The 16,621-nt window shown below is 64.0% G+C and overlaps 2 protein-coding genes across 2 annotated transcripts; both read right to left on the reverse strand.

Annotated features, from left to right (window-relative positions):
• Positions 1-65: 65 nt before the first annotated feature.
• Positions 66-8,245, reverse strand: LOC134515284 (RNA-binding Raly-like protein). The gene is made up of 7 exons (XM_063334083.1): positions 8,091-8,245; positions 5,656-5,734; positions 3,797-3,847; positions 3,319-3,467; positions 2,724-2,837; positions 2,309-2,490; positions 66-1,023 (listed from the first exon to the last, which is right to left on the reverse strand). Exons 1-7 carry the CDS (start codon positions 8,125-8,127, stop codon positions 985-987), a joined length of 651 nt encoding a protein of 216 aa, XP_063190153.1. The 5' UTR covers positions 8,128-8,245; the 3' UTR covers positions 66-984.
• A 1,302-nt stretch (positions 8,246-9,547) lies between these two features.
• LOC134514496 (C-type lectin domain family 18 member A-like) lies at positions 9,548-15,434 on the reverse strand. Its single transcript, XM_063332383.1, has 12 exons — positions 15,007-15,434; positions 13,882-13,973; positions 12,827-13,051; positions 12,641-12,738; positions 12,120-12,241; positions 11,924-12,031; positions 11,292-11,384; positions 11,060-11,166; positions 10,802-10,931; positions 10,628-10,724; positions 10,442-10,533; positions 9,548-10,279 (listed from the first exon to the last, which is right to left on the reverse strand). Exons 1-12 carry the CDS (start codon positions 15,104-15,106, stop codon positions 10,242-10,244), a joined length of 1,302 nt encoding a protein of 433 aa, XP_063188453.1. The 5' UTR covers positions 15,107-15,434; the 3' UTR covers positions 9,548-10,241.
• Positions 15,435-16,621: the final 1,187 nt, after the last annotated feature.

Genomic DNA, 16,621 nt, shown 5'->3' on the forward strand with positions numbered 1-16,621 from the left:
CGCAAAATGGGGTACAAAAATTACACGTGCGCTTTGGAGGGTTAAAAACTGCATCAGAGTCGAAATAACCAGAGAAAAGAAATACAAATTATTTTTCTTTCCAACACAATACACTCTTTTACCAGAGCAAATTAGAAATACAGAACAAGTTTCTACCAGCGAGAGAAGGACGACCTAGAAATGAGGGACACCGAACTGAGATGTGACGCTGGGGAGCACGGGGGGGGGACACACCGCATCTTCCTTGGGCTCAGGAGCCCTGGCAGAGTCCTGCTGGCCGCAAACGTGATCCATGGCCGAGAACAGCCCACGGTAAACCAGTAAGGAAAACCCATTTGGGAGCAGGGATGACTGGGAGCATTGGGTTTGCGCTGCCCTGCTGCTGGCGTTGGGGCGGGGCTCGGCACCATCCCAAAATCCCACAAAAGCCCCTCGGGGTGGTCTCTCCTTCCCGTGGCATCATGGTGGGATGCTGAGCAGTTCCAAAAGCCTTCGAGGGCTGTACCCACGCTTGCTGGACCCGTTCCTGGGGGATTCGGAAGTGTGGAGGCAGCGGGTGGGCTTGCAGGACTGGGGAGGTTGGGATGCGAGCTGTGCTGAGGGGCCGGGGTGCTTTCTCTGCGCCCCACAGCACCCTATGGGTGGGGGGCATGCCGGCACGCAAAGCAACCGGAATTTGGGATGCTCCTTTGGGATAGGATCCTTTATTTGTTTTTTTTTTTTCGCTCCTCCCCATCATGCCCCGGGCCACGTCTACTTATCCCTAGGGCTGAAACCAGGAGGAAAAAAGAAAACGAGCGCACCGGAACACAAAGACTTCTCTCGCCAGGGCTGGCCGGCCTCTCGTGGGGGGTGGGACGCGGGGCTGCCGGCGGGCGGGGGATGCCCGTGCCGAGAGCGGGCACCTCGTGGCACGAGCCGGGAGCCTCGAAAAGAAAGACGAACACAAGACGGCGAAGGGCCGGCCACGGCATCCCCGACCCTCTACTGGCTTCCCTCGGGGTCCGACATGTGGTTTTTCACCTGCAAAGGAGAAACGCGCAGCGGCATCAAACCCAGCGCCCTGCCCAGCATGGGGACCCCGGGGTCCCGCACCCGGCCAGCGGATCATTAAAGGTATTTCGACTCCAAAAGAGGTTTTTTTTTTTCAGCCTCTGCTGCTGGAATAACGCAACGCCCTGGGGTTTGCTGCAGGGCGCTGAGGGTGTCCCCGAGGTGCGGGAGCGGGAGTAGGTTGTAGCCCCATCACACGGCTGGGACAGCTCGGGGGACCCTGATGGAGCATCTCCTCTGCTCCGGGGGTCCCCAGCAGGACCTACAAGGGCTTGAAGTGGGGATCAATTTTAGAACCATAGAATTAGAATCACAGAATCAGAATCAAAGAATCATAGAATCGTCTAGGTTGGAAGGGACCTTTAAGATCACCCAGTCCAACCAGCAAAACCCACCACTACCCCACGTCTCTCAGCACCACGTCTGCCCGGCTTTTAAACACTTCCAGGGATGGCAACTCCATCACATCCCTGGGCAGCCTGTTCCAAGGCTTGATGACCCTTTCGGTGAAGAAAATTTCCCTAATCTCCATCCTAAACCTCCCCTGGCGCAACTTGAGGCTGTTTCCTCTTGTCCCATCGCCTGTTCCCTGGGAGAAGAGACCGACCCCCCCTGGCTGCACCCTCCTTTCAGGGAGTTGCAGAGAGCGAGAAGGTCTCCCCTCAGCCTCCTTTTCTCCAGGCTGAACACCCCCAGCTCCCTCAGCCGCTCCTCATGAGACTTGTGCTCCAGACCCCTCACCAGCTCCGTTGCCCTTCTCTGGACCCGCTCCAGCCCCTCAGTGGCTTTTTTGTGGTGAGGGGCCCAAAAGTGGACACAGCCCTCGAGGTGGGGCCTCACCAGTGCCGAGCACAGGGGACCATCACTGCCCCAGTCCTGCTGGTCTATTCCTGATACAGGCCAGGGTGCTGTTGGCCGCCTTGGCCACCTGGGCACACTGCTGGCTCACGTTCAGCCGGCTGTCGACCAACACCCCCAGGTCCTTCTCCACCAGGCATCTCTCCAGCCACTCTGCCCCCAGCCTGTCGCGTCCATGGGGTTGGTGTGACCCAAGTGCAGGACCCGGCACTTGCCCTTGTTGACCCTCACACCATTGGCCTCGGCCCATGGATGCAGCCAGCCCAGACCCCTCTGCAGAGCCTTCCTGCCCTCAAGCAGGTCGACACTCCCACCCAACTCGGTGTCATCTGCAAACTGCCTGAGGCCTGAGGCTTCAAAAAGCAGAGAGGCCAGTGCTGGATCTTGGCCCTCTTACCGCCTCCTCTGTGTCTGTGCTCTGCTCCTCCTCCTCCTCCTCGGCGCTGTCGATGTTGCGCAGGTCGCTGTGCCTGTCACCTCCCATCCCCTCCTTGCCCCGGGGCTCCCGTGAGCTCTCTCCCGCTGGGGATGGCGACTCTGCCCCTGCCTCTGCCCTCTTCTTCTCGCTCTCCTTGGACCCTGCAAGGACAGAGACAGCAGAAATTTGGGGTACCCTGTCCTCACAGGTTCCCTTCGTGCCAAAGGGACAGAGAGGGGGAAGGATGCAGGGAATTTGCCCAGCCGACTCTGGATGTCCTGGGCATGCGGGGAGGGATCTCTCACACCCAGATTTGGGTCCAGGCTCACATGCACCCACAGGCTGCCCGGCACGGACACGCGGGTGTCAGAGGGTCTACGTCCCGTCCCCTCACCTGTGAGATGCTCTCTCCGCTGGTCCATGCGGTCCAGGCTCTCCAGCAGACTGTCCACCTGCGCCTTGATCTGGCTCAGCTCCCCCTTGATGGAGTGCAGCTCTTCGGCTCGCACTGCGGGAAGAGGAGCCATTAGGATCCCAGCCTGCCCTACAGCCTGCTCCCGGAGCCGGGGGAACACACCGTCCTGGGCATCCTCCCCATTGGAGCATCCTCCCTCTGGAGCATCCTCCCTCTGGAGCATCCTCCCTTCCAGAGCATCTTCCCCTCTGGAGCATCCTCCATGTGGAGCATCCTCCCCTCCAGAGCATCCTCCCTCTGGAGCATCTTCCCTCCAGAGCATCCTCCCTCCAAAGCATCCTCCCTCCAAAGCATCCTCCATCTAGAACATCGTCCCTTTGGAGCATCCTCAGGGAACAGGGACAGGTCCAGGGGACAGCCACCAGCCCGTTGCAGTCCAGGCTGTGTCTGCTGGAGCCGGGGACTTGTAGCCCCAGGGTCAGCACCGAGCAGGACCTTCAGGCACCGGCACAGCTTTAATGCACCGAGACGCGAGGGCCGAGCCTCCTCTTCCTCCCAGCCCCATGGCACTTACGCTTTGTCCGTCCCGCCGTGGAGCTGGTGCTGCTCCTTTCCCCGGCCTGGGGGCTCAGGCTGCTTTTGCTTCCCGCTCCCACATGAGTTCGTCTGGCCTTGACCGGGATGCGGTTAATGAGGGGGGGGATTTTCTGGTACTCGTACACTCTGCGAGGGCACAAGAGCACGGCAGCGTGAGCACAACCTCAGAGGCGCAGCAGCAGCCCTGGCCAGCCAGGAGAGCATCTCTCGGGGGTCCCTCTGTGGCAAAGGACCCCCAAGTTGGGCATTGCCCAGCCCACACGCTACCCCTGCCCCATGTACCCCCTCCCCAAGGCTACCCGGCCTGGGGAAGCTGCGGCATTTGTGCCCCTTGAAGGGGGAAACACTGCCGAGCCTCTCCCAGGGGCAAGGGGATGGATGCCCGGGGTCACCCCGCTTCTTGCCGCGCGCAGAGACGCGCTCAGCCCACCCCGCTCCCGGGATGCCGCGCTCACCGGTACGGGAAGTCCTCCCTGTAGAGATCGTAGTCCAGGTCACAGTTACTGCTGCAGGAGGGGGAGAGAGGAGAACAAGTCACCCACTCTGCCGTGGCCACCCATGGCCACAGCTGCCACGGAGGAGCCACGGCCAGGCACCCACCCACCTCTATCCCCATCCCCGAGGAGCGGGAGGCATCCCAGAGGGTACCACACAAGCTGCCCGCGCTACAGCACGGCCCAAGGAGGTGGCTGTGCCCTGGCAGGGCTTTGCCCCGGAGGCAAACAAGGGTGTTGAGGAGGATGGAGAGAGCGCCCGGGGTGGCACCAGCATGTCCCGCCCTCGGGAAGGTGCATTTAGAGTTCCCTGATGTTAAATTTCACGGTCCCTGGCTCCGCGCGCACGCTGTCGGTTCGCTCAGCTCCAAATTAAGAAGCGATCTGTCAACGGATCACCTCCAATGCGGGCAGCCGACGTGCCGGTAATAAATCACGCGCTGTGATCACGGCCAGGAGCCAGGGGGGAGAGGGAAGAGGAGGAGGAGGAGGAGGAAAGATGCAGAAGCTCATTTTGCTGCTTCAGCTCTTGCGGAGTCAGGGAGCGTAGGATTAAGCCTAACCCGAGGGGAGACAAAGCTGTGCTCAGAGCATCGTTGGGAGTGGGGAGCCTTCCCCAGCCAGACTGCCAGGAATGGGGATGGGGGGGGCAGGACAAGGGCCCCCAGGGCTCCAGATTTTGCTGCAGATGAGCCTGTTGCTGCCGGATCGATGCTGGAGCTCAAGGAGAGCCGAAGGTCTGCTGGGGGGTTGGCTAACGGGCAACCTGGGCTGCCCTGCCTGGGGCTACCAAGCCTGAGCCAGGCTTGCCCAGCCTGGAAAGCAGCTCGGAGCCTGGCATGGGGCAAAGGTGCCCCCAGCCCTGCTGCCACCCTGCCTTATTCAAGAATAATCCGCATGGGACACAGCCCTTGAGCGCCAGCCCCCCTGGTAAGGGCGAGCTGGCGGCCCTGGGTTGCCAGGACCCCTGGGGATATTTTGGGAGCTTTCGGCCCAGCCCCGCTGCCTTCCCGGTTTCCATCGCTGTGATGGGGACGGCGAGTCCTTCGCATCCCCAGCTCCTGCCTGTCAGCCGCCGGGAGGAATGTCACAACCTGCCTTAGGGAACGAGCAGCCAGGAGGAGTCCCAGCCCACGCACAGGCACAGGGAAGGTGCCAGCTCCGGTGGCTGCTGCTGCCCGGAGCCACTGCTGAGAGGGACGGGGATGTCACAGGCCACCTCCCGCCATGGGAGCACTGGTGGCTCTGCAGAAGACTTGGTCTTGGGGTCCAGCACCCAGCTAGGGACACAGTGAGGGTTTTCCCGGCTCAGCTCTTTGCTCGGAGCATCCCCTGGGAAGAGCCAAAGCGGCGTCTGCCACGCTCCAGCAGCCCGATGGGGCTGGCGGTCCCTGCCCTGCCAGTGCTGCATCCCTCTGGCGCCATGGCAACGGGCAGAGCAATTAGTTCAATCAGGGCGTTCGCAAAAAGCTCTCTAATGAGAAAGACAGAGCCTGGCTCCCGTCCCCTCCTCGCATCACTCCCGCCGAGCCGGGGACCCAAAAGAACACAGGGACGGGGACCCGCTCTTCTGCTACCACCGGTGCCACCATCACCATGACCATCACCACCCCTGTGGGACCCAGCGAGGCATCCAGTTGCCACCAGTATGGATGGGCAATGCTCCCAGGGACATCCCATGGACCCACGTCCACCACCGTGGGCAGGCAGCCGGAATAGCCCGAAGAGGGAGCGACGGAGAAGAGGGGGAGGAAGAGCAGCCAGGCGTGGGACAGTCCCCAGCCCAAAACTGTCCCCCCGCCCCAGGCGCCGGCACTCACTGGTACAGGCTGCTACCATGCTGCCGCTTCTGGCCCAGCCTGGCCCGGCTTGGCTTGGGTTCCCTGGCCATGTCCAGATCTGAGGGGAGAGAAAGGAGGGGGATGAACACTGGGAAGAAAAGGGGATGCCAACACCTTATCCCATGCAGATGCGTCCCCAGCACCAGCTTCCCGGGGACTCCCTGCCATGCTCCTCTCCCAGCTGGAGATGTCCCGCTCCAGAGCATCCGCAGGCCGAGCCCGAGGTTGGCAGCTCTCTCAAGATTTTAAGTTTTTGGAGAAGGACAGGAGCAGCCCAGGGCTGTGCCGGGACATGGAGCGGCTCCTGCTGTCCCTGCAGTAGCCTCTTCCCGTGGTGCCCCGTCCCCAGGAGCCTGAGACCAGCTGAGGCCAGGCAGGCTCCAATTAGGGTGGCAGAAAGCACCTCTGATGATGAGGGTAATTAACCCCCAGAGACATTTCCCACCACCGCAGTGAAGCCACCTTCACTATTGCTCCTGCTGGATGTTCGGGCCGCTTTTCAGGGAGCCCTGGGCCAGCGGGATGCCGGTGAGCGTTGCCCGCCACGGACGGGTGCCGGGGATGGGGGCAGCCCTGCACTCAGCCACTTTGCACCCCCAAAGGGTGCTGAGAAGCCTGCGAGGCCGAGATGTGGGGTGGAGATGTCTCCGGATGCGCAGCTCGGTGATGCCACATCACCACTCCTCAGTGATGTTCTTCACCCCTTCTTTAGGATTTCACAGCCAATGTCCATAGAAAAGCCATCTTGAATCTATTTTCTGAGTATACACTTGAGAGCCACTGATCCAAGCTTTACTAAAATCTCCATAGATTTAATTTTGTAATTTTGGGGGGTTCCAAAACCTCTCTGGCTCCTAGGGTAGGAGCCGGTGGGTGAGATGTTGAGGTCTCCCTCTTGCACGCTCCCCTTGGGCCATGGTAAGTGTGACCAGCTGTCCCACGGGTGACATTACGGATGCCACTGCATTGGGGAACCCCAAACTGAAGCTTCCCGAGTCCTCTGGGAACACACCAGCTCCTCAGAGAGGTCTAGACCTCCCTGGGAGTGCGGACACTGGCCATGGGCCCCCTCCAGCCCCGCATCTGCCGGAGCAAGGTCCCTCCATCCCTGCAGAGGAGAGGACTTCTGAGCAAGATCTGAGTGGAAGGAAACCGGCACTTGTTTGCTTTCCAGGCTGTCACCCTCTGTGACGAAGTCTGCGGGCTGGCTCTGATCTCAGGGCGAGCTGGGGAAGGTGCTCCACTCGCCCTTCACGTGCCAGGTAGCGCTGGCACCCCTTTTCTGTGGGTGCAGCCAGCATCCCCAGGCATGGCCGAGCTCACCGTTCGGGGCCAGCGCCCACCGTTGGCATCCCTCTCTCCATCCCATCACACCCACCCGGCAGAAACACCTGGTCCCCTCCCTGCCAGTGCGACGGAGACCTCACCACCCCGGCCGGGGAACCCCAGCCATGGCCAGGCACCCTGTCAAAGGCCGCCTGCACTGAGGGGACTGTCCTGGTGGGGTAGGGGACCTGGGCCAGCAGGGCTGCATCACCCCGCCGCCATCGGCCCTGTCTCTGGGCTCCTTTCCATGGAACAGCAGTGGGGGTCAGCCCAGTAGTGGGAGGACATCCCTGTCCTGGGGGTGTAATGGTGTGGGGGGCTTCCCAGTACCAGGGGGACATCCCAGTACCAAGAGGACATCCCTGTCCTGGGGTTAATGGTATGGGGGAGAAACAGTATGGGGGGGAGTAATAGTAAAGGGGGGGCGCAGGTAATGGTATGGGGGGCATCCCAGTAGCAGGACGACATCCTTGTCTTGGGGATAATGGTATGGGGCCCACCCTGGTACTGGAAGGACAAGCCTGTCCTGGAGTGGGTAGTGGCGTGGGGGCATCCCAGTACTGGAAGGACATCCCTATCATCGGGGTAATGGTATGGGGGGGGTAACGGTATGGGGGGGTGATGATATGGGGGGCAGCCCAGTACCAGGAGGACACCCTCGTCCTGGGGGTAATGGTATGGGGGGCATCCCCGTGCTGGAAGGACACCCCTGTCCCGGGGTGGGGGTAACAGCATGGGGAGGACCAGGCATGCCAGTACCGGCAGGACATCCCAGCCCTGGGAAGGGACCGGGACCGGGGTGGGGAGCGGGAGGCAGCTCGGTACCGGGGGGAGGGACTGCTTCAAGGCAGGCGGGAGGCATCCCGGTACCGGGAGACGGCCCTGCCCGGGGTGGGAGGCTACGGGTTGGGGTGGGGGGGGGATATACATGCACCAGAAGGCTGGCGGCGGGGCCGGGGCACCCCTGTCCCGGGCGGCCATCCCGGTACCGGAGCATCTACCGGTGTGTGTGTGTGTGTGTGTGTGTGTGTGTGTGTATGGGAAGAGGGCCGATTGCGGTGGGGGGGGGTATCCGGGTGGGTACTCACATCTCCAGCCCGCGTCCCCGCTGCCGAAGAGCGTCATCCCCCCGCAGCCCCGGCGGCCCCGGCCCCGCAGCCCCCGCAGCCCCGGCCCCGAACGCGCCGCCACCGGGCCCCACCACCGCCGGGCGCGGGGGGACCGCGGGCCGCACCACCGCGCAACGGCGCGGAGGGGGGGGGGGGGGAGATGGCGGGGGGGGGGGTGTGGGGCGACCACGCCCAGCCCCGCCCCGCCCCGCCCCTCCCCAGGCGCGGGGCCCGAGGGTGGCGCGGCCCCGAGGTTGTGGCTGCGCTGGAACATCCTCATCCCCAGCCTCCATCCTCATTCTCCATCCTCCATCCTCATCCTCCATCCCCATCATCCTCCATCCTCCATTTTCATCCTCCATCCCCATCCTCATCTTCATCCTCCACCCCATCTTCATCCCCCATCCCCATCTTCATCCCCCATCCCCATCCTCCACCCCATCCTCCATCTTCATCCTCCAGCCCATCTTCATCCCCATACCCATCTTCATCCTCCATCCTCATCCTCCATCCCCATCCCCATCCTCCATCCTCTTCCTCCGTCCTCGTCCTCATCCTCCATCCCCATTCTCCCTCTCCATCCCCATCTCCATCCTCCATCCCCATCTCCATCCTCCATCCCCATCCTTGTCCTCCATCCTCATCCTCCATTCTCCATCCCCATCCTCCATCCCCTTTCTCCATCTCCATCCCCATCTTCATCCCCCATCCCCATCCTCCGTCCCCGTTCTCCATCCCCATTTTCATCCTCCATCCTCATCTCCATCCTCTTCACCTTCCCCATCCTCATCCCCGTCTTCCTCCTCCCTGGGCTCCTTCTCCCATCTCCTCCCTACAGTCTTCTCCAAGCTGTTGGACCCTGCCCTGCTGGCTCGGTTGCCCCCGGGTTTGCCCAGCTCGCCCCAGAGCTGTGAGCCCAGCCTTGCCAGTGGCCATGTAGCTCGTGCCTTCCCTCCGCAGAGCCGGGGCCATGTCACAAACGGTTTAATCTCCACCCCAGCCCTGTGCTGGCACGGAGTATTCGGAAGGGAGGAGGTGATTCCCTGGCTCTGTGGCGGGAGGGTGTCTGCAGGGTGTCAGCATGGGGACAGCAGTGGCATGTCCCCTCCAGAGGCACCCACCAGCGCTGAGGACACAGGCTCGCAGCCAGCCCATGGGGTGCCATGATTTGGGGCCATCCTGGGGCCAGAAGCAGCAGCTCTTGGCTAATGTCACCCCTCCGGAACACCTCCAGGGTGCTGGGGACATGAGCTCAGCCAGGAGCTAGGCTGGTCCCGCCCGGCTCCTCTGACCCCAGCACCAGGGATGGAGCTGGAGGTACCACCCAGCACGGGCAGGATGTGGGCCTCGGCAGAGGGGCAGTCTGGTGGGTCTGGGGGAGGAAAAGGAGATAAACGGCTCTTCCCAAGGGAAAGAGGATCTTTATTAACCACCCAGCAGATGGTGAGGAACCAGGTGATGAGGAAGGACCATGTGATGGTGAGGAACCTGCCATGCCAGGCTGGGGGTTCCCACTCAGGTTGGGATGATGGCTCAGAGCCCTCACCCCAAGCCGTGCTGATGTCTGCGCCCCACAGAAGCCCCCCCTTGGCCCCTCGTCACATCGGGACCACAGTCCAGACACAGCCCGGCTGCCAATTTAGGAGGAGGATGCTCTTGGACCTGGCTGTTGCTGGGACATCTCCCTGCCCTGGGGGCTGTCACAGCGTGATGGTGACAGAGGAAGGCAAGGGGCAGAAGGGGGATGCTGATGTAGATGATGGATGCTGGTTCGGGGATGCTGATGTAGAGCGTGCGCCCTTCTTGACAGGTCCCAATGCCATGGGTCCCCTCAGCCCCCTGTCCTCTTCGTGGGGGAGCCGTGGGGGATCCTCCTGAGCCATGGGCCAGGCTTGGCATGGCAATGGGGACCTCCTGAGCCATGGTCGAGGCATGGCATGGCAATGGGAACCTCCTGAGCCATGGTCTGGGCTTGGCATGGCAATGGGGACCTCCTGAGCTGTGGTCCAGGCGTGGCATGGCAATGGGGTCCTCCTGAGCCATGGTCCAGACTTTGCACAGCACTGGGGTCCTCCTGAGCCATGGGCTCGGCTCAGCAGCCAGCGCTGGCCGGTGCCCGGGGCTGCGGGCTCAGGGTTGCCGCTGCCACAGGGAGATGTGCTCCTGGGCTGCGACGGGATGCGGAAAGTCAGCGCCCCCCACCCCAGGGAGGACCCAGGGGTCTGTGCAGGGCTGGCAGCGGGGCACAGACCCGGCAGAGCCGGTGGCTGGCACCACCAGGGCTCGGCACCCCCGGGAAGGTGCGGGAGGGCTCCCGGCCGCTCACTCACCGAACTGGCAGATGTACCGGTTTCGGGTCTTGCAGCGCTGGTCGTTCCAGTTGAAGGCAGCCGCCGCTTGCATCTCCACGCAGTTCCCAAACCTGTGCCCCAGCGGGAAGCGGTGAGGCCGGCCAGCGCGGTGGCATGGCAGGTGACACCGTGCAAAGGCGTCCTCTGGACCCAGCGGACACTTACCCCTGGTTGTCCGGCTGCCCGAAAGCAAAGCTGGTGAAGGAGGACGGCTCGCCCACATCCCAGCGGAAGGAAGCCTTGGACGTCTTGTAGGTGAGACCTAGGGGAGCGGGAGGCAGGGTGGCATGGCCACACACACCCCGGGCACGCCGCACCCTGCCTGCCGCCATCACTCACCAATCCAGAAGTTTCCGGTCTCGAAATCGGTGTCTGTCACCCTGTTACCGGTCTCCAAGCGGCTGAGGTAGAAAGCCAGGATGTCCTGGACCTTCTGGTTCCCGATCTGGGCCAGCATCGCCCCCTTCTCCTACGGGGAAAGGAGCGAGTCAGCCCCAGACACGTGTCCCAGACCCACGGCAGGCAGCCAGGGAATGCTGCGAGCCCCAGTGGCATTTTTCAGGTGCAAAGAGATGCCAGGAGCATCCCAGGGCTCACCTGGCACTTGATTTTCGCCCCGTAGTAGGTGTCGGCCTCGGGGGACACCATGAAGCAGTCACCGTCTATCTGCACATCGCAGGCGTGGAAAGGGAACCGAATCTTCGCTGGGGGCACAGGCAGGAGCAGGTGGGTCCCTGTGCCGGCAGAGCCGGGCCCACCGGAGCACCCTTAGCCCCGCTGCGGGGGTCCCTGCCTGCAGGTCCCTGCCGTGCCCCCGGCGCAGACTCACTGCCACACTCGGCGCCTCCGTAGCCCACGTCGCAGAGGCAGGAGCATTCCTCCTTCCTGAACTTTCCGTGGAGGCACTGCCCGCTGCACCTCACTGCGGGGCAAGGCGCTGCCTGAGCTGTGGGGAGCAGGGGGGGGGCGGTCGACAGCCCCTGCCCACCCCAGCCCAGCGTGTGCTGCGCACCGGGGCGCTGCGCTGAGGTGCCCACACCGTGCACGGGGCTGGCATGGTGCTGCAGCACGGTGGGCACCGAGCAGGCCATGAACGCTACATCAGCAACGCCCACGCATGCCCTGCACTGACCCTGCCATGTGTGTGCTGCACCAACACTGCACACGCGTGCACTGCACCATCCACGCACACGCAGGCACTGCATTGTCCATGCACACGCGTGCACTGCACTGACACTGCACGTGCGTGCACTGCACTGGTTACGCACACGCATGCACGGCACCCACCCTGTGCACGTATACATTGCACTGGCCATGCACGCGCATGCACTGCACCCACCCTGCACACGCATGCATTGCACTGGCCAGGCACACGCATGCATTCCACACACGCCCCGCAGTGGCCACGCAGACGCATCCCTGGGGGCGAGGGAGGCCGGGCTGCGCGGGTGCCCTTCTCACCTTGGCAGTACCTGCCCGTGTAGCCGGGGGGACAGGCGCACTGGCAGCTGCTCATGTCGAGGCGCCCGCCGTTCCTGCAGCTCATGCGACAGGGGTTCCTGGGCACCTCTGGGCACAGCAGAGCGGCGGCGTCAAGGGCCGTGGCGTGGCCGGGGGGCGGCGGGGGAGCCGGGGGGGGGGCATGGCGGGGACTCACCGCAGAGCCCGCCGCCGTGGTCCCAGGACTTGAAGCAGCCGGAGAGGCCGGCGGTGCAGAGGGAGCACCAGGGTCCCTGCTTGTAGGGCAGGACGGGGGTCCCGGCCACCTCCCAGTTGCCCCTGTGGCCGCAGGCAGCTGGAGGAGGCTGCCCCGCCCAGCCCCGCCCACCAACCCAAACCACGCCCCTTCTGGGACAAGACCACGCCCACAACCCAAACCACGCCCCCATATGGGGTTAGACCACGCCCACACAAAACCACCCACCCCCCCAATGTTAGACCCCGCCCACACCACACGGTCTCCGCACTATCCCAGCGTATAGCCCCGCCCACGTTGCCAGGCCCCGCCCACCTCCAGCACAAAGCCCCGCCCACCCCCCTTCACCCTGCATACCCATAGGCCACCCGGACACACCCCTGCGGAGGCCCCGCCCACCCCAGTCCCCATTCACACCCCCTGCCCACTCAGGCCGCGCCCCCGCGCCAGGCCCCGCCTCCCGGCGAGGCCCCGCCCCTTACCCCGGGGAGTAGGCGCAGGCGAAGGCCTCGCTGGGGCCATGGCTGCCGGTGCAGAGGTGCCGCCCGCAGCCCAGCCGCCCCGCCGTGGCCCACACCAGCTGTGAGAGAGCACGTCTCACCCCTGTCCCTGGCCACCACACCCCCTTTTGTCGTGTGTCTTCCCCCCCCCGAACCCCTCCTGCCCACCTGGGTGTAATGGCGGCAGGTAGCATTCCCGGCGCAGCGCCCCGTCCTGTAGTCGTAGCGTCGGCCCTGGGCGAACCAGTGCTCCAGCACGACCGCGAAGCCCCCCGTGCCCGCCGGCAGCAGGGACTCGCTCCAGCTCAGCTGCGGGGACGGCAGGGGAGCGGGGCCCTCCAGGCAGCTGGCTGCCCGTGCCCCCGCCAGCCGACCCAGCTCCTCGCTCCACTCCTGCGGGGGTGACGTGAGCCACCGAGGGTCCCTGGGGACAGCCCCGACGCGGGGATGCTGAGGGAGAGCAGGTAACCGCCCAGGGAGTGTTTGGGGACCACCGAGGGGGTCAGCCCAGGATATGATTGGGGGACATCAGAGGATTGACATGGGGGATGCTGCAAGGGACCCCAGGGGACCAGCCCTGCCCTTGGGGTGTGCAGGTGTGGGGTGGTTGAGGGACAGCAGAAGGACATCATGGGACGTGGGAGACCCTAAGGAACCAGCCTTGCTCTTGGTTTATGCAGGTGTGGGGTGACTGAGGGACATCAGAGGGACATCATGGGATGCGGGAGACCCCAAGGAACCAGGTCTGCCCTTGGGGTGTGCAGATGCGGAGCGGTTGGGGCCATCACAGGATGGGAGACCCCCACAGAGGACCCCAAGGGACCAGCCCTGCCCTTGGTCTATGCAGGTGTGGGGCAACTGAGGGACATTGAGGGCCATCACGGGACATGGGGGTCCCCACAGAGGTCTGTCCCTAAGGGACTAGCCCTGCCCTTGGTGTGTGCAGGTATGGGATGATCAGGGGACATCAGAAGGGTATGGGGGACCCCACAAGGGACCCCAACGGACCAGCCCTGCTTTTGGTGTACGCTGGGTCTGGCACTGATGGTGGCACCTCCTTCCCCAGGGGCCCCACACCAGCCAACTCTTCTGCTTCGTTAACTTGTTAACGAACTACTCCACAGCACCCATGGGCTGCCCCTCTCCATAGGCATGGGGTGGGAGGTGGATGGGACATCCAAGGGCTGGGGGCGGATGCGGGACATGGACCCGGGGGAGCTCACCAGCTTCTGCATGTTGGCGGCGGGGGGCTGCACTTTGCTCCTCAGCTTGTTGTGCAGCGAGAGCACCAGGAAGGTCTCCTTCATGCTGAGAGCTGGGGGGGGGACACCAGGGGATGGGGCCAAGGGAGCTGCGGGGTGCAAGTGCCTTCCCCCGTATCCCCGGCTGCGGCCGGACCCTTCGGGGGGCCTCACGGCCCCCCGAAGGGTCCGGCCGCAGCCGGGGATACGGGGGAAGGCACCCGGGTCTCCATGGAGACTCGAGGGGAGAGAAGAAAGCGCTTTTGGGCTGGGAGCACAAAAGGGGCCGGGGGCGGAGGGGGGCGGGGTTCAGCCCGCTGAGCCCCCGTCTCGCACGGGTGGGCTGAGACCGTCAGGAATGTACCCCCCCCCACACACCACCCCCCACCACCTCTCTCCTGCCAGCACCCAGACCCCACCGGGCTGGACCCATCACTAGCCCCCATCACCAGCCCCTAGGACACCCCCCCCGCCCCAGCCCCATTCCATCACCAGCTCCAGCCCACCACCAGCCCCAGCTCCCCCAAAATCCATCCCATCACCCCCCCCAGCTCCCCCCAGCCCCATCCCATCACTCCCCCCAGGCCCCCCAACCCCAGCCCATCACCAGCTCCATCCCATGACCAGCTCCAGAGCCCCCCCAGCCCCATCCCATCACCCCCCCAGCTCCCCCCAACCCCATCCCATCACCAGCTCCAGCCCACCACCAGCCCCAGCCCCCCCAAAGCCAATCCCATCACCTGCCCCAGCCCCCCAACCCCATCCCATCACCAGCTTCAGAGACCCCCCCTCCCTATCCCATCACCAGCCCCCCCCACACCCCCCACAGACCTCTCCCATCACCAGCCCCATCCCACCACCAGCCCCAGATCCCCCCCAGCCCCATCCCATCTCCAGCCTCAGCCCCCCAGCTTCATCCCATCACCAACCCCCATCACCCAAGACCCCCATTGCCATCCCTGAGTGCCCATCACCCCTCCCCCCAGCCCCCTGCGGGCCTGGCCTTGCCCTAGGGGATGGTGCTCAGGGTGCACTCACCCAAACCAGCTGCCCCCCCAGCCCTGTGTCCGGCAGCAGACACCCCCCCGCAGCCCTTCTCCCGGTTACCTCCCGGCACCAACGTGGACAACTTCTCCGGAGCATCCGACCCCGTCTCGCCCACCCTCCACGCCAGGAGATTGCAAACCAGCAGCACCAAGGGCTTCATGCAGGTGGCTGGGGTTGGGCAGGGGGGGAACCAGACCCCCACGGTTCCGGAAGGAGGATTTGCGGGAAAAACGAGCCACCCTGCAGCAGCCCTGGCGTTGGGGTGAGCTCGGCTGCGCACTCCTGCACGCTCGGTGCGTGCTTGTGTGTGTGTGTCTGGTTGCAGGATTTGATCCTATTCAGGACTCCAGACAGGCACCGCTGGTCAGCTCGAACAAAAGCTTGACGGGTGAGCAATAGCTCTGTCAAAACAGTTGCTCGCCGGCGAGAACTCGGGGTAGACAACTCCCGGGATGCCCCGCAGCGGGGTCGGCCCCTTGGGCTCTGCCCCAGCCCCGCTGCCAAGCCGGGGTCGGGGATGGGAAGGCAGGCAGGAGCGGGGATCCCCACCTTTGGGGTGCCAGGAGATTGGATACCAAGGGGACTGGGGGCTAACGGGGGCCCCCGCTGCCAGCTTTCCTCCTGCCCCATGAATTAAACATGCGGGGGAGGTAACACACACCGCCGCGGGCATGAAGCCAAATACCCGCTCCAGCGAGCTGGGCAGCGTGGTTACAGGGTGGGAGGATGCGAGGGACAGGGGGGCCGGCGGCGGGAGAGATGCTGGGCTGGGGGGGACACGTCCCGGCAGGCAGTCAGGGTTGGGTAGGGGTCCCGGAGCCTGCACTCCTTGGGGGGGTCAGTAGCACCCCCATGGCTCTACTCCAGCACAGGGCTTCCAGTACCCATTCCGGGGGGCTGAGGTGCTCCCCTGGCACAGGCTGGGGACAGGCACATGCTGCAATGCCCCTTCCTCTGGGCTGTCACGGGCAGGAGTGACCAGGAGCATCTCGCCCACCCCAGCTATCGGGGCTGAGCTGGTTGTCACCAGAAATCCAGCTCCGAATGCCGTCAGCTCCCTCACCCTCAGCCTAACCCTAACCCTGGCCTGAACCCCGGCCCCCGTGCAAATGCCAACCCCAACCCTCATCCAGACCCTCCTGTTCATACGGACCTTGGCACTGAACTGACCCTAACCTTAACCCTGACCCCAACGCGAAACCTGATTGTAGTGCTGACCGTGAGCCTAACCCTAACCCCAACCCCAACCCTAACCACAATCACAACCCCAATCCCAACTTCAACCCCAACCCCAAACCAAAACCCAACCCCAACCCCAAACTCAACTCCAATCCTAAACCCAACCCCAGCCCCAACCCAAACCCCCATCCCAACCCTAACCCAAACCTAACCACAATCACAACCCCAATCCCAACTTCAACCCCAACCCCAAACCAAAACCCAACCCCAACCCCAAACTCAACTCCAATCCTAAACCCAACCCCAGCCCCAACCCAAAGCCCAGTCCCAACCCCGACCCAAACCCCAACCCTAACCCCCATCCCAAGCCAAACCCCAACCCCAACCCCAGACCCTACCCAAACCCCAGCCACAACCCAAACCCCAACCCCAAACCCAAGCCCCAACCCCAGTCCTCACCCCAATCCCAACCCAAACCCCAACCACAACACTAACC

Source organism: Chroicocephalus ridibundus, chromosome 4, assembly GCF_963924245.1.
Source record: "Chroicocephalus ridibundus chromosome 4, bChrRid1.1, whole genome shotgun sequence".
Taxonomy (NCBI): Eukaryota; Metazoa; Chordata; class Aves; order Charadriiformes; family Laridae; genus Chroicocephalus; species Chroicocephalus ridibundus.